General features: G+C 35.9%; 1 protein-coding gene across 1 annotated transcript in view; it reads left to right on the forward strand.

Annotated features, from left to right (window-relative positions):
• The first annotated feature begins 580 nt into the window (after positions 1-580).
• The window catches only part of ZDHHC21 (zinc finger DHHC-type palmitoyltransferase 21), a 28,629-nt gene continuing 5,209 nt past the window's right edge, over positions 581-24,000 (forward strand). The window contains exons 1-5 of the mRNA XM_062513567.1: positions 581-734; positions 1,499-1,597; positions 4,301-4,412; positions 5,378-5,516; positions 14,400-14,516. Of these exons, the coding sequence (XP_062369551.1) occupies positions 581-734; positions 1,499-1,597; positions 4,301-4,412; positions 5,378-5,516; positions 14,400-14,516 (621 nt within the window). The remainder of the gene's footprint in view (positions 735-1,498; positions 1,598-4,300; positions 4,413-5,377; positions 5,517-14,399; positions 14,517-24,000) is intronic.

Raw genomic sequence — 24,000 nt, forward strand, 5'->3', positions numbered from 1 at the left:
GCATAAGATGTTAGGGTAAAGACTCCTTTTTTCTTTGGTTTGCTTTTAATATCATGAAGGAGGTTTTTTAAGCAAAGAAATCCCAAATTCTTAGTGAAGCTTTTGACTATTTTAGCATAAAAGCTTTAAGAAAACATCCATGAAATATAGAGGGAGACTGTAATAGATGGGTGGAGTGAATTTTTTTATTATTTGCTTTTTACTTTGATGGAAGAGTTTTCTTTGCTGCGCCCATCTGACAGTTGCTGCTTTGCTCCTTAATAGTTTTCCCAGGTAGTGGTTCTACTTGCGTTTTGGTGATAAATGTTACTTTTTAGCCAGATATAACTAATGAATGAGATCATAAAGTGTTTTGCTACCTGGTGCTTGAAAACTGTATATGAAATATTTGTCAGTTTTTATGTAATTCCTTAAATCAACAGCTGACAGATTTTTTCTTTCTTACTTGAGTGTATGAATTTGACTGTATAAACCCTAATAGGTTGCACTATACTAGTTAATTCACTTTTTAATTTTTTTTTATATGTCTCTTTAGAATTGTCTTCCTTGGTCGTGACAATTTATTACCTGTTTGTGTTCAATGGGGCAACGAATTCACTTTGTGGTCGACCCTCAGGGTTGGTGCTGCATGGGCCTAATTATCTTTGTCTGGATGTACAATACAATCTTCATTCCAAAGGTCATCCTTTTTCCTCACTATGAAGAGGGAAATATTTCAGTTGTTGCAGTTTTGTGTAAGTAATTTTAACTTATTTCTACTAATAAAATGGTGTCTCTTCTAACATACATTAAAAAAAAAATCCTGTCAGAAAATAAAAACTGGGGTGGAAGACAGAAGGTAAGATAAAGGGTAAGGATAATGGATGTGTTCTACATTTTTGGGTTCTGAGAAGCTGAGACACTTCCTTTCACAGGTGTTACTGCAGAATTTGTTTTTGTGGAAACTGGTGGAAAGCCTGAATGTGGCTTTCAGGTTCCTGTACTTAGAACTTGATTTCAGGTTCACTTTACTAAGAGCCTGTCAGAATTTGGTGTGCTAGTACTGATGACTGGCAACAAACTGAATTTTGTTAGTTTTGTCATACGTCCCTGTATGAGTTAGCTCAGACAAGTTTTGATGATAGGTTTGCTGGAGAAAAGGCTTGAATTATATCTGGAACAGACTTTAAGGTGAAGATGCACTACTGTGAATGTTTTTCATATGAAGGCTTTGAGGTGTGGTGTGATTGGTACTTGTGTGGTAAGACACTGGAGGATCTTCTTAAAAACAGTGGTATGGTCATAATAACTCCTGCTGGTGCTATGAGAATGGTTAACTACTTTTTTCACTCTATTTATTAGGGTGTACTTAAGTTTGTATATTTAATATGAAAAACAGATCTGGAATTGAATGAGAAGGCTGAGTATTTTCCAGCTCAGTTCTGGAGCATTTGTGTTTTTGATATAGTGTACTTTGTACATATGAAAAATACTAAAAAATGCTTATTTATTTTTTTAGGTTATTACTTCTGCTCATTGTTTTGTATAGCTTCATTATTTAGAGCCTCAGTAGCAGATCCAGGAAAACTCCCTGAAAATCCAAAGATACCAATTACGGGTATGTTAAATTGTTTTAATATAATTGAATGAAGTTATTTTAATATCCTCAAAATTATTAGGAATACATTTTCTGACTTTGTGAGGTTGAATGGAAACCATGAGCTGTCTCTACTGAATAAAGTTAGTATGTCACTGCTTTAAAGTTGTAAATTTCTAGGACTTCTCCTTGTGTAATCTTCAAACTTCTTTTTCTAAAACTTATATTCTACCAGAAAGTTCATTTGTGTAGGACCTTCTTATAGGAAGGTCCATGGGAAGAATTTTTCCATGGGAAGATTTTTTTTGCATTCTAGACTTTCAAACATATTGCATATACTACTAACTTGATAATATTTGCTGAAAAATGTTTAGAGGTGGCTAGTGATTTTATTTCTGTAGCTTTGGTCTAGTTAAATTTATACCATGTTGAAAATGGTGGTGGAAGGTTTTGCTCTGCTGGATTATACCTATGTTTTTTTTACTTTATTTTTTTTTTCTCAGAGTCTTATGGTTGTATAGGCTGCTAACAAAAAAACTCCAAACCATGGTGCTAATTACACTGCATTTCTACAAACTAGCACTTAATGGAGCAAGTCCTTTCCGTCCTTGTAAATTTATCCCACACTTCCTGTACGGTATCCAGTGCTCCAGAAATTGGAGAAAATTTAAAGCCTTAATGATTGTCCACAGAGAAAGGCAGTATTTTTATGAACTGTTGGGTGCTATTATCTAATCATACAGCTTTTACTTAGGAGTTTAGAAAGAAGTAGGGCTGTTAAACAGCATGAGCTTTGTTACATTAACAGATAACACTTCATGGATAAAGAAAATGTATCCCATACAGTGAGGGTGAATACTTCAGTTGTGTCTTGAGATGTGGTGAATTCCCACACAAAAAATTTTGCTCTCTCTTCCCGATGTTACTGAAAATCTAGGATGATGTGTTTGGAAACATGATCTTTTTAGCCTCAGTGCTAATGGTACGATGTGCATGAAGTAGACATCTGATTGTAGAAAGGGGTATATCTCCCTGGGATTCAGATATGTTAATGGTAGTTGCAGAAAATCTCATGCCAGTGATCTTTCTGCTTCTGGCAGCTGATCATTTGATCCAGTAAAACATCAGGTGTTTGAGACTTGGGTTCTGCGGTCAAGAGTTTTTGCTGCAGGAAGAGCAACATGAACTGGATAATGAAAACTCTTGGTAGTTACAGTTACATTTGTACTGAAGTTTTGTTTTACCTTCAAAATACCAGGAACAGTGCAAAGTCCCTTTGTACACAAATGTTTTTTTCTAATTTAAAGTATCTCTTTGCATAGCTCTCCAATCTTTGCATGCTCCATTCAATCCATGTGGCAGTCATACTTTACAAGTCCTTCTGAAGGTGGAACATTTAGGTTAGGTCATGAATTTGATGTTTTGATTAGGTATGTGATATATCAGGGGTTTTGTACTTTTGGAGGTAGCATGTCAACTCTCTGGAATTCTTTAGGCTGACGGGAGGATACATTTTTACACAGTATAAATAGTGTTAAAAAATGAGTTGGGGTGTTTCTGAACACTGCTGGTAGCTGCCCTATTAGTGAGTGACACCTTTGTGACACTGGATTTGGGAACAGATTGTAAATCAGTTTCCATCTGTCATTATTACTAGTTTAATGATCTCAGATATTGGGCTTCTTTACTTCCAGTGTCCAAATGTTATTTTTCAGCAAGAAAGACCAGATTAGAGCAGCCTGCAGGTGGTTCAGAAGTGCTAAATATAACTTTATTTTGTTTATGTAGGGACAGTGTTTTGCAATATAACATATCAGAATGTCCTACTGTGAATATTAAGCTTTTTTCCCTTTTTTCCCCTCTGTCCCTGAGATTTGACAAATTTTTGTGCCTCAAAACCAGTTTATGTAGGTAGAAACAAAGTTAAACAGTCAAAGTATTTAAGTTTCTCAGTCATCGTGACTGGAATTATTAAATGTTAATCTTTCTTGTTTCCCATATGAAGATGAAGTTTTTGAATATATAATTTGAATTTTCATTTTTCAAAGAATTCCTCTAATTTGGGTGGTGCAATTTGAGATAAATAATAGTCAATCTGAACAATAGTACTGGTGGTACTTTGAGGTACTCAGTATCTCTGGAGATTAGCTTTAAAAATCTCACATTAGTAATTTAAAAATAGTATGTATTTGTAAATACAAATCTGTTCTCCCTCTCTTTCTTTGATTGCCTTATGTGTAAAATTGCATATGGTGATATGCATGTTTTTAAAATGCTTTGAGATGGATGATGCTCCTGAAGTGTTCATTTTGTGTCATACTTTAGTTAGCTAGCAGTAGCAGTATTTCCTCAGGAGGTTCTGGAATAGTAGCGAGATTGTATCCTGATTCTGTCTAGCAGGCAATTTTTTTCACAGTTGAAATGTAAGGAAATAATCGAGTTACAGTCTTCCTTGTTTGAGTCATGGCTTTTGTTCTGTAATAATTACTATGTAGAAATTTATAGGAAGAGAGCATTTTGGAGAAGGAAATTGGCACAGAGTAGCAGTAATATCTTCCAGTTTAATTAAGGTCACAGTGGGAAAAGCTTTTTATGTGGTGCTTATCCTTCTCAGATCATAGTAAGATTTGGTTTTTTTAATTAGAATTACAAGCAAACAGATTTATTATGAGCACACATTACTGAGTCTGAATCTCTCTAACGTGTCTTTACATTTTCACCTAGAACGAGAACGTTGGGAGTTATGCTACAAATGCAATATGATGAGACCAAAGCGTTCACACCACTGCAGTCGCTGTGGACATTGTGTGAGGAGGATGGATCACCACTGTCCATGGTAAAACCAGGACATTTCTTCTAATAATCTACTGTTGTTTTAGTGAATAATTTTGAAATTTGTAATGTTGACTACTGCTCATTTTTCCTGTTTCTTTCCCAGTTGGTGCTTAATCATTTAGGCATTTAAAGCAAGGAAGCAATAAATTTGAGCTTTCTTATATCTTCCAGTAAAACTCAGAGTGAAAAGTAAAAATAAACATTTCTGAAAGTAGTTCTGAGGTATCATTTTTAGCAAGACAAACTGCAGAGGACAGAATTGACATTAGGATTCCCTTAAGCTGGTTTAGGTGTTTTTCAACCTACTGTTTTTGTCAGGTTTTTGCTGCTTCAGAGAATAGGACTAGTATAGTGCTTCTGTCACAGTGGTATTGATGTCTGTGGCAATGCTTGTAAGAAATTGCATCCATGTAACTTCTGTGAAGCAGACTGTGCCCCAATTTCAAAGGTTTTTGATCTTGTACTTAATATAGATAGAATCCTTGTGTTCCCTTTACTCTTCATGCAGGAGGAGTTTCTGAATAGCCATGCCTGTATTGTCTTCTGTGCTTTTGGGTCATTTCTGAGTCATACTTCTTTGTTATTGTGATAGCCTGTGATCACATTTATTTTAAAATATTTGCATTCCCAGGTTTTGGACTCTCTGTAGTTCACAACCTATGAAATGTGTTCAGTAGCAGAAGACACATTACTGTGAAATTTTGAAGACTTTAAAAAGACAATTTTATTACTAGAGCTTTACTTAAAGTTGCAGCAGTATCTTTGCTACATGAAAATACAGAGAAGCGTGTCTCCTGTTCTAAGCAATGATCTCAGTAACACAACCTACACTTCAACCTGGGGTGCAAGGGATCCAGTAGTTTGCTCCATAAGCAATCATAAAGTCTTGTATTCACAGTATCACAACTTCAGTGTCAAAGTATTTGTATTTCTGTTTTTATATGTGTACACTTTGTTTCTCTGCAGGATTAATAATTGTGTTGGTGAAGACAATCACTGGCTATTTTTACAGCTGTGTTTCTACACCCAGATCCTGAGTTCCTATACGCTGATACTTGACTTCTGCCATTTCTACTACTTTTTGCCTCTGAAAAAAGAAAACTGGGTGAGAACCTGTTTTCTCTGTGAAGCGAATAAATAGTATTGCAGTGTAATTTTTTTTGGCATCTAGTTACTACACATCTTTGGTTGCTCAGCTTCACTCTCAGTGAAGAGAGGTCAACTAGCTGTATGTTATTAAGTAAGCAAACTGACTTATGGTAAGTAACAAAATATTTTTATGAAAGGGCGTATGATTTCTCTGTGTTAAAAACATAGCACTAGTTTTATTAGAAATCTAGGAACAGAGGAAAGAAACAGTTAGCTTTCTTTGGAAGTGATTGTGAATACTGGAAAGAAGTAAGGTAACTACTTTAGTTGTATTCAAATTTCCTTTTACTTTCTTCAAAGTGGAGTTATGCAGAATATATAGTTATCCTAATGTCATGTTTTAAAAAGCTGATACTGCTTTTTTAAGAAAGGAGAAAACACATGATCATTTTAGAAGGGGGAAAAATATACGTTGGTTTTGTAGCAGTATTTTCTGTTGCTTTGAAAAGGTTAAGGGAGAATTAAGTTTGTTTTGTTTCATGTGGACTGTATATAAATAGTTACAGTATTCCCATGTCTTGTCATCAGTAAAAGGCAGTTGTATACACAGAGACAATGGACTTACTCATTGGAGTAGAGTAAAAAAATAAAGGAATTTCTTCCACTATGAAACTTATATTGTAAACTTGCTCTCTGGTGTTCATTTATACCTATTATCTGTAGTATCCAGAGTACTGAAGAAAGTTGCTTGAAAGTCGCTCAAGTTGAAAGTGCTGGAACAGCAAAGTTAGAACTCCTTCTTTGTAAGAAAACTGTCATGCCATCTTGCTTATGAAGAAACAAAAACTTTTAGCCTAAATTTGAAATGAACTTTGTATTTTTACTGGGCTGTAAAAAAATACAAGTACACTAAAGAGAAAAACCTAGAAAAGAAGTTTAAAGCATTTTCAAAATTAGGTAACATTCCTGATGTCATAAGTGAAAAGAATAAGATCATCTCAGATATTGCACTCCAAATTTTGTTGAGATTTTTTCCAAATAGTGAGGTGCAGAAGATTTTTTAACTCTGGTGTTAATGTGACACTCCAGCATACTCTCTGCTGGTGATGTCATACTCATCTTTCCAGGCTACTGGAACCTGACCCTTCATTATGGGTAAGGCAAGTACCATTTTCCATTTTTCTGAACAAGTAAAGTTTGTTGTGTGATTTTGTATTCTGCATTATGCAAGAATTTCACTTGGTGAAAAATTCTATTTCTTGAAAAGGATGGGGCATAGTCTTCTGCGCTTCTTATTTGTTGCTGTATCAGTCTGAATGTAATGTGATGTTCCCATAAATGTGTATGTGAAGATGATGTGGCAAAGGAGAGCTGAAAGTGTAGGAAGACTGTATTCCTTGGATAATCTGAAACTGATAAATGTGCTATATTGAAATTCATAGATACCAAGTTTTTATTATGTGGAATGTTCTGAAGTTGAGGATTGTTGTAACTCATTCCTTTAAAAATGTGTAACTAAAGGAATCTTACTGTTTTTTTCCATCTACATCAGTACTTCCATTTAAATCATTAAAGGGACTCTAGAAATATGTAACAGAACATAATTTGCTGTCTTCTTGGAGCATCTTTCCATAGACACTGAAACAGGCTTGTTAGCTTCTAATAGTATAATGTCATGGTAGGGTATTTCCATTTCACTGTGAATGTTCTCTCAATGTATTACTTCATGTAATTACACTGTGTTAGGTAATGCGCCAAAGTTCTGTCTGTTAGCCTTGCTTTTTAAAAGTATTTTGTAGGTTAACCAAATTATTTGCTTGGAGGTGGTCTGTGCAAGAGAGGGAAAGGGAAATAATGTTTACTTCAGATGTTTTACAGTACCTAAAATAAATATTTATTAAAGATGACAGTTCAAAAAATAGTATGAATATACAGGAAACTTGTTCTTGCTGGTATAACTGGATTCATTTGACATCTTTTGGAGAGAGGCCTAATTTTAATATCTACCCTTTGACAGGCGACAGGTTCGGAGGCAAAATAAATGTGCAGCAATTATTTTTAACTTATTTTAATGTATTTGCCTGAAGAGTGGATCAGGTTCCTGTATTTAGCTGCCTGAGTTTAGAGAGAGCTGTGGAAGAAATCAAGTACTTTGCTCTGTTTACTTTTATTTTAGTTTTATCTGTGGGTTTGTTGGGTTTTTTTATCAATTTCCATATATGAACACTTCAGCTGTTCCTTTTAAAAAGTGGATCAGTGCTGTAGTATATAGTATTCTGTGTCACAGAGAGAAAAAATGTGTTTATATGATATAGAAAAACATTAGACACAGCAGGTCTGGGCTGTTCAGACCTTTGTTAAGTACAGTTTAACACTGAGTAGTATTTAGTTTTTCAGCTGCAGAATGGGAGAGCACACAGCGAGGTAGAGAAAACTTACATTGACTAGGCATGCCAACAAACTATTTTATCTGCCTGGAAGATGACACCAGAGTTCCATGAAGCTGATTTTTTATAGTGTTGCTAAGGATGTAATGCTGTCTAGGTTTGTGCCACAGAATAATTTGTCAGAAATATGGCTTTTTGACAGCAAATGAACAGGACCTGTGAGAAGATTGGCCTAGTAGTAGTCAGGGTTTTAGGCAAGCATTCTGCAAGATTCTTTTTTGTTTTGCTGTATCAAATAGAGCTGAAGTACCACAGCATTCCAGAGAGTGCAGTACCTTCAGCCTTTCACAAAAGCGCTACTCTTTGTTGAAATTTTGGCTGTAACTGAGAGATTACATTTTCTGAATTAACAGGGGCTAGTGTTCAGCACAGATTCAAAGAACTGGATATTTTTTTTCTAAACAGCCATCTGGAATAAGCTTATTCTTGCTCATTAAAAATACTTGTGAATTTTTTGGCAGTGTGCCTTCATCTGAATTTTTATTCTTCAGATATATAGTAGTACAAAACACAGAAGCTGTAGAATAAAAATTGACTTTAGTGCTATTATGAAATAATAATTTTATTACAGTGTTGATTAAGGCGCTGTGAAAATTTGATCAGCATGTTAGTGTCTCTTTCTGAATTTAAACTTGTCTTTTTACTTTTAAAGGGCAAGAAGGAGAACCCACAAAAAATTTCATTAACTATTCTGAGTTAAGGGTGATAGCTCTAAAAGTAATGGAGAAAACTGTTTCTATAGAAATGCACTCTTTCAGCTTCACCTCTTACTGCAGAAAATTGCTTTGTAGTAGTCTTGGTTCTTGTGACTGATACACTGCCAGAAAGATAGGTTATGATTGTTGCCTCTGTTTGTCCAGCAGGAGGAGTGCAATTACTGCAAGAAATAAAGGAGATGGTAATTAAATAGATTATGTAGGATGATAGCACAAGAAAAATATATTGTTCCAATAAAATCAGCTTATTAGTTCTTCTGCAAGCTTTGGTGTTTTCAGAGGTTAACACAGGAACATTCTTAATTTTACAACTTCTTGAAAAAATGTCAGGGTGCCTGTATCTTTTAGGAAGTAGTCAATCTTGTGAATAGTGAGATGAGAAGAATAAATACTAGATTTCTCATCACGACATAGTTGCTCTCTCCATGGCTGTGCTGGCACAGATTCTAGATACAGCTGGTCAAATTGCGAAAGTAAATGCTTTGGCAGTATATTTTACCTAATTTATAGAAGGCTTTTAATCTTTTAAGCAAAGGAAATTCTGCTGATATATTCTGTTTGCTAGAAATGTTGCTACAATAACTGTCATAACCAAACCTCCTGACATACAAAAACTTAGGCCCCTTTGCTCTGGTTAAGTTTTATTTTGTTCCTGATTCTGAAATTGCAAATCATTTGACTTTGGAAAAAGTATTTTTGCAATAATAGTAATATTATGCATTGACAAATCTTAATTAAAATATGGAAATATGTATCATCCAAAGTCCATTTATACTGTAAAGAGAGTCCAAAGTAAACTTGTTCTCTTAGAATCACAAAATTATATCTGAGATGGGAGAGTTTTTTAAAAAATGAAAACATCAAAATTTTTCTTCTCAGCATTCTGCAAAACTAACCCAACCCTGCTCTCCTAGAGTATAGTTTATGAGGACAGTACATAAATATTGAAATAAATCCTTCCTGTTCCTTCTGGCAAAATCTGCAGTCTGTGTTGTTTAGTTTGCTTTCTTGAAAGCCTGGCTTTCTTTTGTATTATATACTGTTTTTGTGATAGCTGAGTTGATAGACTGACTTCATCAGCAGGCTGGGGCAGACATCCCAGGCATTTACAACTGAGCACAGACAAGCAGGTTATCACGTGTTACACAAAATATCATTCCCCAAGAAAAGAAGGGGTCTTTTGATATATTTTCTCGTGTATTAATTTGTTTGTGTCATATTTCAGTAAAAAATAAAGAATGAATAAAATTAATCTTCCATTGTAAATGGAAAATTATTAAGATAGTCTCTTCTGGAATAGATACTACAGTCCTGTGTTTCCTTCTGAAAGCTCTGTCCTCAGTACAGTGTGCTGCTTTAAAGGGATAGTATAAATCCTTGAAAACAATTAAACAGTAATGTACATGACAGGGACTTGTTACAGGTTTTTGAACTTTTTTTTGTTGTTATGGTTCGTAGGGTACAAAGAGAGCTAAATTTCGAAGAAGTGATCTTATAATGGACTACAATCTAGAGTTGGACCCATTGTTGTTGTTGACCTCTCTCTTCTATGGCAGTATAAAGCTGTGGTAGCTGTTGTCCTAAGTCAGTCGTAGCATTCATTGTAGGGGTTAATCTGTGTAGGATTTTGTGAGTCATTCTATTATTAAAGTCTGATGGCCAAAACACTCAGTTACTGCATATACTTTGGTTTTCTATTGAAAAAGTTGTTCTGTTTGTACACATTTGAGGGCCCAGTATTAATTTCCAGTTCATAATTGCTTAGGAATTAATTTGCTAGGGATGCAGGAAGAAAAGAGAGGGCATGTGGGAGGAATATAGGAGTATTGACAAGTTATGCAGGATGCAACAGGGAAAGGCAAGACCTGTTGGAGTTGCGTCTCTCAGGGGATACCAAGGACCACTAGAAGGACAACTACATGTGCATCAGCAGTAAAAGAAAGGTTAGGGAAAATGTGGAGATGCTGCTGAAATCAGATGGGTAACCTGGTAACAGATGACACAGGGCAGAGTAAATTCCTTCTTCACCTCAGACTTTACTGCTGAGGCCAACCTTCAGGGATTCCAGAACCTGGAGGCAAGAGAGGAAGGCTGGAGAAAAGGTGACTTGCCCTTGGCCTTTGAGGGTTTGGTTAGAGATCCTTTGGCTAGGCAGACAAAACTGTAAATCCATAGACCCTGATGGGATGCACACACAGGTGCTGAAGGAGGTGGCAGATGTTGCTAAGCCCACTCTGCATCTTCTTTGAAAAATAATGGAGGAGAGGTCATGACTGGAGGAAAACCAGTGTCACTCCCATCTTCAAAAAGGGCAACAAGGAGGACCTGGGAAACTACTGGCCAGTCAGTCTCACCATTATCCCTTGGAAACATGATCACTCTGGAGGCCATGACCAAGCATATAAAAGAAATGAAGGTCATCAGGAGTAGTCAGGATGGACTCTCCAAAGGCAAATAATGTTTGACCAATGTGATGGCCTTTTGTGATGGCATGGCAGGATGTGTCGACAAGGAGAGGGCAATGAATGTTGTCTACCTGAGCTTCAGCTAGAGTTTTGGCACTGTCTCCTGTAACATCCTCATAGGTAAGATCAGGAAATGGGAGTTAGAGGAATGGACAGTGAGGTGGATCAAGAGCTGGCTGAATGGCAGAGCTCAGAGAGTCATGACAAGTGGAGCAGAGTCCAGCAGGAGGCCTGCAGTCAGTGGTATTCCCAAGGGATCAGTACTGGGACCAGTCTAACTCAACTCGAGGAAGAGATCAAATGCACCTTCAGCAGGTTTGCTGATGGCACTAAACTGGGAGCAGTGGCTGATCCACCGGAGGGCTCTGCTGTCATTCCATGGAACCTGGATCAGCTGGAGGGTTGGGCAGAGAGAAACCTAACGAGGCTCAACAAGGGCAAGTGCCAGGTCCTGCACCTGGGCAGGGACAGCCCCAAGTGCCAGCACAGGCTGGGGCTGAGCTCCTGCAGAGCAGCTCTGTGGAGAAGGACCTGGGGCTCCTGGTGGATCACAAGTTGTCCGTGAGCCATCAGTGTCCCTGTGGCCAGGATGGCCAATGGTATCCTGGGGTGCCCTGGGAAGAGAGTGGCCAGCAGGTCGAGGGAGGTGATTGTTCCCCTCTACTCAGCCCTGGTGAGGCCACACCTGGAGTGCTGTGTCCAGTTCTGGACTCAGCACAAGAGAGACAAGGAGCTGCTGGAGAGGGTCCAGTGGAGGGCCACAAGGATGATCAGGAGTCTGGAGCAGCTCTCTGATGAGGAGAGACTCTGGGAGCTGGGTGCGTTTGGTCTGGAGAAGACTGAGGGGATCTCATCAGTACATAGAAATATCTCAAAGGATGGTGTCAGGAGGATGCTGCCAGACTCTTTTCAGTGATGCCCAGCAACTGGTTGAGATGCAGTTAACTAAAGCAGAAGACATTCTACTGCAATGTGAGGCAGAACTTCTTTACGCTGAGGATGGCAAAACACTGTAACAGCTGCCTGGGAGGTTGTTGAGCCATAATCCACCTGGATGCATTGTTGTGTCACCTTCTCTAGGTGACTGCTTTGGTAGTGGGCTTGGACTGAATGATCTCCAGAGGTCCCTTTCAACCCAAATCATTCTGTGATTCTGTGATTCTGTGATTTGGGTTTGTTCATCCCAGAAAAGAGAGGGGTTCTGGTACCTGAGGGGATCCCACAAGAAAGATAGAGAGCTTCTATTTACAGGAGCATGAAGTGTCAGGACAAGGTGGAATGGCCTCAAACTGACAGTAGGTTAAGGTTACATATTAAGAAGTTCTTTACACAGAGGCTAAGGAGGCACTGGAGGAAGTTGCCTAGAGAATTTATGGATGCCCTGTCCCTGGAGGTGTTTAAGGCTGGATTTGATGGAGGTCTGAGCAACTTGCTGTAATGACAGGTATCCCTTCCACAGCAGGGGAGCTGGGACTAAGTGATCTTTAGGGTCCTTTGCAATGCAGACCATTCTGTGATTCTGTGATTGTGACCTTTAGTGTGAAAGGTCTATCCTTTTTTGTACCTCTAGTTTAACATGGGTTAAAAGAATCAGATGACTGTTTGCACTCTTCTCTTACATTTTACTGTTTTCTGTGAAGCTGAGCTTGAATAAATGAAAACCTTTCAAAAATAATAAAACATATCAATGAAGATATGAAGAAGTAGTATTTTACAACTAGTAGAAGCTGTGTCTTATCTTGCTTTTCTTTAAAGCTTTCATTAGCTAGAGGAAAGGGAAATAAAGAATAATGTGACTGCTTTTGAGTTGATTTATCTTTGAATTAGCTCATTAAATTAATAAGAAGAGTTAAAAGAAATGGAAATTAATATATTTTCTACAGCAGCAAGAAAAGCCAGTATTAACGAGGGAGGGGAGAGGGGAATGCACGATTACAGTCATTCAGAAAAGACTGTTGGGGATTGTTTTTTTGTCTTAGATGCTTAGCGAGTGATTTCTAATTGTTCATTAAGTACTGACTTTCTTCACAGCTTTAGTAGGCAGTTTGAACTTTTTTTCCTGGGTTTATATTTTGAACCTTCATGGAAATTACTTAAATGAAAAATCAGATTTTTTTTTTTATTTTGCTAAACATAATTTGTTTAAACTATTCTCTGTTTAATTAGAACCCAGTATCTCTCATCCTCAAGATCTAGTGGTTGAACATAAGCAGTGTTGTGGAAGGTTTTTTTTGTTATTTTGTTGGTGGTTGGTTGGGGTATTTTTTTGTTTTGTTTCATTTTGTTTTGTTTTTTCATTCAGTTCTCTTCTGATTGTAATTTCAAGTTTACTTGAAAGGTTTTAATACTTTCCTGCCATGATCTAGCTTTTGTAAGTGGAAAACCAGATACGTATATTCAAAAGACATCCTTGAGAATGTAATTGTAACTTAAAAATGAAAGAATGGGGTCTGTACTCTCAGTTCACCTAATGTAACTGCCATGTAAAAATGTTCTCCTGTGATTAAAAAATGAAGTGCTCTATCCTTTGAAGACATTTCATAACTCTGTAATACTTTTCATATTTTCTGCTGGATGGGAACAGACTTTCCAATGCAGCTGATCAAATACATCCATATTCCTGTGTACACTGAAGCATCTGTACTATTCACCCTTATCCAAAGTGGCAGTAATCCACTCAAAGCCAAAATTTAAAAGCTGTAGATAAGTTTATGTTGGATAATAGACAGCACTACAGTAAGAACAATCCCGTGCAGATACTTGGACTTTGTAGGTATAATCTTCAAGTATCAGTCTTGGAATGTTGTTTATTTTCTTTCAGAAGAAGTGATGTAAAAAGTAAGTGTGCTGTGCCTGTAACCAAGGGTCTATAAGAGTCTCAATAAATCAGACTGTTTTAACAGTAGTTTTCCTGTATTATAGAGCTTGTGTGTAGTAATCTGTCACAGTTTGAGATGGAAGATACAGAAATAACCCATTTGAGCTTGATCTATTCCCAAAACGTTAACTACTTGAAGGAGTTTTTTAACACTCTGGCAAAGTAAACCCCCAAATGTTAACATGTATTAAGAAAAGATTATTGGTTTATGCTTTTAAAACATAAATAAATAGATCAGTGATGTGCAGTGCAGCTCTAAAAACAATATTTATCTCCATTTTTAAGGCTTTAAGAACACCTCTTACATCTCTTATCTAGTATTTCCACTTGATTCAAAGATTTTAATTGATTTATAACTGCTGAAGTCTCTCTCTTCTTTCTGTCTTGTTCTAGGATGTGTTTGTATTTAGGCATGAACTTGCTCTCCTAAGAATATCTGCCTTCATGGGTCTAATAATATTAGGTGGAATAAGTCGACTCTTTTACACTCAACTAATGGGTATTTTCACTGTAAGTATCTAATTTCAGATGTATATATTAGTTTTATTTTCAGTACAGTTAGTCAAAGCAGAAAAGCAGATTGCATTTCAGGGAAGACTAGAAAAACACTTGCACTATGAGGCACTTGTTTGATATGTGGTCTATTAAGACTCTTGACACCAGTGAAATCTAAGAAGCTCTCTAACAAACAAGTGTCTAATAATACAACCATCAAGTCAGTTTACTGATTTGTATTAGTTAAGTAAACTCATGCCTTGTCCTGGAATTGCTCAGTGTACAGGATATGTAGTTGATTTTTGTTTTTATTTTAAGCTTTTGTGTACCCTGGTCAAAATTATGTGACAGTGAAGCTAACTGATAAATCAAATTCTGAGAACACTGCGTCTTCGTTAAGTATTTTGATAAATATGCTTATGTTCATCTTTATATTTACTAAACTGTGGAATGTAATTGTGTGCAGTTTACAGTCCAGATCTGTATTCTGCATTTAGATATACAGAAAAAAAAAATCCTTTGCATGGAAAAATTTTCCAGTTAAATTAACTTGGTAATCTAATAAATATGTACAAGTAACAAGTTTTTTTTCATAATATCCTGTTGTGTACATTAGAATTTAATAGCTACCAGTAAATTCTTTAAAGTTATCTTGAGAATCCATACAAATGATTAAAATACTGTTCTACACAACAGAGAGAGTGTGTTTAGGTGTCTACATGTTGAAAGAGTCTATGATCTTGCCTGCTGAATTTTTTTTAAAAAGACAATAATGTACAATATGGCAGCATCTTTGTTCCAGCAACTGTTGGAGATCTGCCTGAGATTTCATTTTGGAATTATGAATGTTTGCACAGTATTAATTTCTGTAGGTACATAATTGAAAACCTCTCAACTGTATTGTTGAGGAATTGTATTGTATGTAATTGAGGAATATTGTATGGAATAAAGGATAAAACTATAGTGTAGTTTTAAATTATGTTAGATAAAGAAATAATACTGCTTTTTGGTTTTACTGTATTACCTTTACATATTTACTGTCTTTTGCTTTTCCTGTCATGGTAGTTATTATTATCATTCTCCAGCTACTCTACCATAATGAGTTCTGTACTTACTCTCAACCCCCAGGTCAACAGATTTACCTTTGTGCACCTTTACTGTGTGCCTGATTTTCTCTCAGGTTTTCTCTTTCCCATTTAAATGTTGTCTTTATGTCTGCATCATCTAGAGCTGGGATGCTTTTCTAGACCACCACTATGGTGACTGTCTATCTCAAGGGGTGACTTCTGCTCACCAGTAACAGGTGAGACAGAGGCAGAAACTTAGTGAGCCTAATTGTTCAGATACTGAAATATGAATACCTTTTCAGTTTCTGTTAAATGGGGATATATATATATGAGAAGGATCAGAAATTCCATCTGATCAGTACTGCACTAAACCGCAGGATATAGAAGAAAACAAGGAACAGACTCTTAAGTTTATCATGCTGTTCTGTGTGCTGCCAGAAACTGGACTAAATTTTAACAGTGATCATCAACATCTATTCAGATGCTATTACTGGATGTGAAATAAGACCTCTTAGACTGAACCTGTGTCTGTCAGATATACCTGAAACCTGGGCTGTTTCTGTTTGGACACAGGATACCAACTGCACTGCCACTGCAACAGGCATGAATGCCTAGTTGCAACTTCACTGTCCTGAACCTTAACACTTTCAGGGTTATGGCACCACTGCACTCTATTTATAAGCTGCTGTAAAGTCTTTGCTTTCTCTGCCAGTTGTATAGTATACTGTGAAGTACATCCTATTTGCTTACCGAGCAAATAGAGCTGGCAGCTACACTGGAACAGGTGTGGAGTAATAGCATTTTTAAGTCTGTTTTCCTGCTAAAATCATAATGACTGAGCTGCAGTATGCCTGGACACTTCTCTGTTGTCGTTGCCAAAATGCAAAACAAGCATGCCGCAGTAATTGTGGATGTGGATGCTCAGTGAGAGGCAGATGCTGAAAATTACAGATATTCATTAAGGCCTCTCTCTCACTGCACCTTACCTATTCCCCCCAATAGCGAAGGGGCTATTGTCACATGGACAAGTTTTTAGGCTTGATGGTATTGCTGGGGAAGTAGAAATCCATTATTGGTATATCTCAAATCATTAATTCATTCACACCATGGGGATGCTGTTGCATTGACTCACTAAAGAATGTTGGTCGTGAAGTCCATCCCCCACTCAGTGTTTCATACCAGCAGCACAGTTGTCTTCTTCCTTTTCATTCCTTTCTTTGTAAATACAAGACTTAGCAAGAATGAACAGTACAGTTGTTTTGAGGAAATCTGCTTGGCAACAACCAGTCAGACTTCAAACAAACAAAGCAAGTCTGTTTGGTGCTGTTGTGCTTAGTGTACAAGTGGTGTCAGAAACTCTGTACAAATGTTTTTTGATTGCCATTGTAGTGGGGGGACTTGGTTCCTGCATAAGCACTGACAGCTTTGGCTAACAACTGGAAAAGGCAGAAGAGGAGAGGGCAGCAGGTGAGTTACTAGTTTCTCTGCAGGCTCCTAAAAAACATGGCTGTGGTGGTAAAGTAGGGAAACAACAAAACTGGTATCCCCACCCAGAAACTGAGCACACTGGGTGTGCAGGACATTCAAGCCCTATAGAAGCAATGAACCATGAACAGTAAGAAGTAGTGATGTTTCCACTGTGTACTGTGCTGGAGTTAACTGTTCAGCATCTAGCCTTCCTGTGTAAATTAGGCAAATTGTATCTGAAATGAGCTCTATATTAAATACAGAATTAGTGATGAAATTAGTATAAGGTATAGATCTAAACTTAATAGCAGAACACAATCATTAAAGTGATAGTGCAGACAAGGACCTTGAAAGAAAAACTTAAGATGCTTGGAGGCATGGATATGCACAGTTAAAGCTTCCATGTCATGTCAAGCTTCATGTCATGCTCCATAGCTATTCATGAAAGCATTAGTTTCAGTGATTGCTGAAGCTGCCTAGAGATATGTGCAAGGGACAAGAACATGGGCCTTTTGAAAGAGGCAAAGCAGCTCTTGTGCTTGTATGGTAATATACATTTCTGTAGTTCATGTTCTTGTGCCTCTTCTTGCAGTGTAACATATAAACAGGATTAATTCCACAGCTCCTGGGGAAAAAAAAGCATTTGTTAAATAGTAGAGACAATAAGCATTGCAGCTCTGTGTTCTAAACTTTGGTGGGTGCAAACTGTTGCAGAATGAGTCCAGCAGGCTAAGATTTGTTGGTATTCAACATTACTACCTTCCTGTGTTTCAAGTGCTGCAAAAAAATTTGGAAAGAAAGATAAATCTAAGATTTTTCAAACTTTAAGCCTTTTGTAACAAGACAGTCTGATTCTCCATAAGGTAAACTTGCCTGACCATCATTACATAATTTTCCAGAAATTAAGCCAATAGCCTTTGTTTCATCTTAGTAATATAAAGCTGAGTTTATCCTTCTGCCACAGCACCAAGATAGCTGAAGTGCAGGATAAATTTGCATATGTGATCTCTGTGTACATTTTTAGAAGCAAAGTTACACTTTACTAGAATTGAGCTAAGTTCTAGATTGACAAACCATAAGACTGAGCAGAAATTTTTCATAGGTTTTCATAGGATTTCTCCTCTTTGATATATTTTTTCAGAAGTCATAAAATGTGTGGCTGAATGCATAATCAAAAGAATATATCTGATATCCTCCATCATGTTTTTCTGGAATAGGGCAGTAGTTAGAAAAGCAAAGCAGCGCATTATGAAGTGCAAGTGAAGTATTATGCCATGTGTGCTGACACTTTGCAGAATTCAGGTTAGTTAAACGGTTGTCTGTGCCTCTCACTGCATAACTGTCCTTGGTTGTAACAGTAGATCAATTTTTTAAATGGTCTTTAAGAAAAATATGCATATATTCTGCATAGGTGTATATTCTACTGTTACCCTGCTTCATGTGAGTTCAATAGAGCTTGGAAGAGTGCTCTGTAGCAAAAATGAAAACTTTCTAAGTTGTATACTGAGATTTGTCTCTTATAGGGACAATGCTTTTTGAGGCTGTAGTGCTTGATAAGGTGATTAATAGACAAAGTAACTTACCACACAGTAATTTCTGAGTGCATTTGCCACTACTGTGATTGTGGTATCACTGTTAGGGTATCATTAGCATAAGGCTATTCATAACTCATTTGTAGGTCCAGGAAGCCAAAGAGCAAAGGAGGTGACTTCCTACAATGAGAGGAGAACAGCTGGTTGGCAAAAACTGTCCTTAGAGGAACTTTTGACATGAATTGTTCCGATGGAGAGGGGAGCAGCTGAGATGGCCTCTGTATACAGGATTAGTGCTTTCTCCCTAGAAACTAGCATATGTGAAACATGCTTCTATCAGAAGGGGCACATGGCTCTTTTAATTCTCCTCCAGTTGGTTTTCCTGAGATTTATTTGCCTCTAATTTTGTTATCATCCTGAATTCTGATACTTCTTCTAGCATGTACTTTACATTACTCTTGGGGAAGTTTTATTTGGATATTTTGGAAGTAGAAGTATCTAGGTTCTCTCTAATTTATAAGCCTCTGAAATAGGGAGAAATTAAAAATCCTAATTTAGGAACTCTAGGACTCTTAAGAAGATAACTCGTCTTAAAATCTCATCAACAATTAGTATTCTTACTTAAAATGTAAACGTTTTTAAAGAACTGGGTGGAAAAAAATGGTTTCACCCGTTAATTAAACACTGTCAGAGGTAATTTCAAAAATGATAATGCATTTATGTTGAAGGCCTACTGTCTCTTGCTTTTCCATTCCTCTATTCCCTGTCATTTCTTGTAGAGAAATTTTGAATTTTATATTCCTTAACTGGAAATTTACATTCCGTAACTGAAACCTGTGTTCTTACATTCTCCAGCAGTATGATTTTTAAATTGCATTGTTTGAAAAGTGGACACGAAATTCTAAGTAAAACAAACAAAAAAATACCAAAAAGAATTGTGGGAGTTTCACCTTACAAGGGTGTAAGTCTTTTACTCTCCTACTGAAAGTAAGAATTTTAAAGATAATTGTTACTCTTTACTTCAGGTCTCCTGGAGCTGCTTGAACACTGCAAGTAGGTTGGCCTCAATCGCTACTGGGTAGCTAGATAGCTCCAGTATAGACTCTAAAACTCCATGAAGGTAGAGATGTGGGTTTTTGTTGGTAGTTTGTTGTAAGTAGAAGTATTATTTGTAGGTAAATTATCACTTTATCCATTTCAGAAAGTTCTAAAATCTCCTGGAAAAAAACAAAAACAAAACAAAACAAAAAACAAACACACACAAAAAACCCAAAAACAAAAACAACAAAAAAAGACCAGAAAACCTTAAAAAACCCCATAAACACAAAACAAAGGAAAACCAACCAACCAACCAAACAAACAAACAAAAAAACCCCAAAAACAAACAAACAAAAAAATCCCAGATAATCTGTCTTGTGCAACAGTTGCATGCACCTATTAATGACATTGTTTTGAAGTGACAAAAAACAAAGTTCATTTTAAAGAGTATTTTGCACTTAAGCTGGAAGAAAGTAGTGAGAGGGATGTATCTGTGCATCAGTTTTATTTCCATTTGCTTTTTCCATGTAATTATATGAAATAATACAATTTATTGGGAAGCTAAGTCAAATAGTACCCAGAAACTTGCTTGCTTTCTCAAGACATATTTTATTGACATATGCTTTTAAGAATTTTTCTCTCATGTTTATATGTAACAGATGTTTGTTTTCCTCAAAAAAATCACATAACTAGCCTATTTGTTCATTTATTCATAGGAAAAGGCATGAATTCACTGAGGGGAATAAAGTATCTTTTATCAACCCCATATTGTTTCTGATGTATAGTTATTGAAGGTACAGAGCTCTTTTAAAAAGAGTGTTTTGATTCAGTCTTTGAAAAAGGTGGAATGGCCACGATGCTCATGTGTTTATTAGTAGAAGACTAGCCCTGGCTTTTGCATTTCTCTCACTCATATTCCATTTCAATTTTAAGAAATTATTTCTCCATGTCTTATACATTAAGAGCTAAAGGATGATAAAACTCAGTTTTTCTGTTTATACTGTTGGATTCTTCTACGGGTTATGTTTGACCTATAAGGCATGACCATGGAACATGTGAAAAAATGATGTGACATGCTGTTTTTTAAACAATGGCTTTTCTGATCATTTTGATATTTGTGCATATCTAGTGAGATTTTAAATTGCACCAGACACTGCTAAGAAGTATTCAGTTTGTTGACCATTTTTAAAAAACTAGTACCTTTTGCATGTATGAGATTTTCTTCCTCTCAGGATCTGTGGCTGCCACCTGTCTGAAGCAATCAGCCACTTCTTTCTCTTTCTCTGTACAAAAGGAAAATCCGGTCTTCCCATGGATGGTGGAAGGTAACAGGATAATCAGTTCAACAGTGATCCTCTGATGTCATTGTGGGAGCCCTGTAAAAGCGGATTATCTGTGACCCAGATAAAATAATTAGAAATTACTTGGACACTTACAAATAACTGATCTACTAATCTCATTTCCAAAGTTAAAAAAGGCCTGTCTCTCAAAGTAACACTACCAGATGTTTCAGTTAAACAGCATCCTTTGCAGAGACTAATCTGAACCCTAATTTTAAAGGATTACCTTTGATTGTTTTTATTTCAAACACTAAACAGTGTTTTCATTTTTCCATATGTTCTAACCAACTATTTCTGTGGAAGAAGAGAAATTTTCTTCATTCTTCCACTAAGGTCCATTAAGTGTGATCTAATGTGATTTATGCTAGTATTGCAGAGAACTTTTCATTGAAATTATTTAGTAATTAACTTGTTTCTCTGGGGCAGAACTATTTAATAGATAGGCTTTTATAAATTTAATAGATACCATGTGGCCTTTGTGCAAGGTAGAGGATGTATTATCATAAACTAAGTGGACAGTGACTTTATTAATTTAATTAATGCTACCAGGGTTTCCTGTTACTTAACTGTTTGAATAGTGTACAGTGATATGCCAGTCTCCTGTTGCATCAGTGCTTTCTGGATGTGGAAAAGAGAAATTTAGTTTTATTTTCTTTAGGAAGGATAGAAGGGAAAATAGTGTTCAACAGCCTGTCTGGTACACAATATGGTGCCTACCACATACATTTTCCCCTTAGAAGCTTTTAAAAATGTTGATACTTGCTTTTTATTGTTGCAGTGTTTCTCCTTTTCACCTTAAATTAGCAAGTGTACATTGCAAGTTATTCAGCCTTTTTAAAAAGATTGAGTTTAAAAATAATGAAAATGTAGCTGCAGTCATTCTGTTAGTAAAATCAAGAGCTTTTTATTTTTTTGTGTATTTTACTGTATTGATCCATTGCTGATTTAATATGCAGAGTGACAAGTGATCTAGTTCTGATGAAATGCTTTTTGTCTTTAATAATAAGTATCTTGTAATTAAAAATATTTGCAATCATATCTTTAATCAGATAATCTATTAAATACTATTTTGATTAGTGAATACTAAGGGCTTTTCCTGTTTTTTCAGACATGGCAGAAGTGTAATCAAGGAACTATTAATCCTCGTAATTAAGTTTAGCATATTAAAAATTAGGATTGGTAAGGGAAATTAGGATTTCCAGGCAATTGTATTCTTTATGTGGCTATGATATAGTGTAAGATATAAAGTAATTACAGAGGGAAAGCAAAGTGTATAATAAACTATAACCCCAAATAGTAATTGGAAATTTCTATCAGAAAATAACAATGTTAACATTGTTATTCCTATCCCTTCCCCTTTTCCTATTTTACCTTTAATCCACCTATACCCAGATCTCCTATTAGAAGACTGCATGAAGTTCTCTGAATTAAATTGCCAGGAATTAATGATATCCTGCTCTGTGACTACGATTTTATTAACTATGTAAATTCTTTTGTATCTTTACCTTATTTCTCTCAAATAGGTTTTCAATTTGTTTAGCATTTTAATGAATGTAATATGACATCTTTAAATACATATTTACCATAAAAATAAAATACTAGTTTATTTTAAAAAACCCCTCTTTTATGAGCTATTTAAAATGTAGGAAGAAATAGATGTATAAGACACTCAAGCTAGCAAAATATATATTTTATTTAGGTCACTGCATGGTCTTATGTAAATATGAATATTTTTATTGAAATTAATAATTTAAAATATTTTAAGGAAAAAGTGCAAGTTAGAAAATGTAATCAGATTTTATATTGTGCAAGGAGTATAAAATAGCATCGAATATCATGCCAAAATTATCCCTGGTTCATCACTAAAAAAAGAAGTCCTTTTACTAATCTGTTTTTCTAATAGTGAAGGTAGTGCCTTTTATCCCTTGAAGATAAGTAACTATAAAAATAACTAAGTGTTCCAGGGGCTGAGTACATTATTGTTTACATGTTGCTTGTGAGATTTAGACATCAGACCATTAAAATTACTTCTATGTGAAGAAGATCAACAGCTAGCTTTCTTAAATATTTTTCCCTTATATTTTTGTCTTAAGATGTTTGTAAGGATCAATAGTTATGTTTTGTCTTGTCATGCAACTATCTGCACCAAACATGCCATGGATTTGAAATAGCCTGAAATTAAGAGATCTGCTTGTATTGCCTCCATTGTAGATGGTTTCTTTTCATTGAGTCATCATCTGATAGCCAATAAATAAATTGGAAATCTATTTAGCTAAATTAATCTGAGCATAGAGGAATGCAGGAATGTTCCCTAGAAGTAACAGAGTGTAGATTCATTTTTCATTTAGCACGTGAGTCTGATATGGAAGTTTAAACTTAAAGCAGAACTAATAATTTTCAGGCTGAACATAATTGTAATTGATAAAATTAACCATCTTATATGAAAAGTATAGATTAAGAAAAGGATGCTGAAGTATAGATTAAGAAAATAATGGTAAAAAGTGGCCAAAAATAAACCCAGCATGTATTTAATGCCCAAAAAAAAGAAAATTTCTCAAATATGAAGAATTCTTTTTATGTTTAGTATCTAATATTCTTGAGTTGCTCACCTGTCACTTCCATGCACACCATGAAAGGATGTTAGAAGAAAAAATAACGTTTATATAAAGGATGTGTTGTCTTGAACTTTCAGATAAAAGCAAAGGCTGCAAATCCAGGAAGGCTTGCAAGTTTCGTTTTTTCTGCTTCATCATACTTTTCTGTTGATTCACCTGTACGGAACATCTGAAAATACTAAAAGCATGGCATAATGCTTACATTATACTACTGCAAGTATTTAATAGAGCTGTAATGATTGCATGTCACTTTAAGCAAACACAAACGTATAATTGAACCAGGGATTGTAGCTGCATGCTTTGGAGTTAGTCCTGTAAGTTACAAATTAGTTTATACTTTGGAAAACATGAATCAGTAAGCAAAAAATACCCTTTGCATGTGCTTTTTTCATGATGAATTAATTCATGATAAAACCCGTCCTATAGGACAGTTTGTTAAA

Source organism: Cinclus cinclus, chromosome Z (assembly GCF_963662255.1).
Source record: "Cinclus cinclus chromosome Z, bCinCin1.1, whole genome shotgun sequence".
NCBI classification, from domain to species: Eukaryota; Metazoa; Chordata; class Aves; order Passeriformes; family Cinclidae; genus Cinclus; species Cinclus cinclus.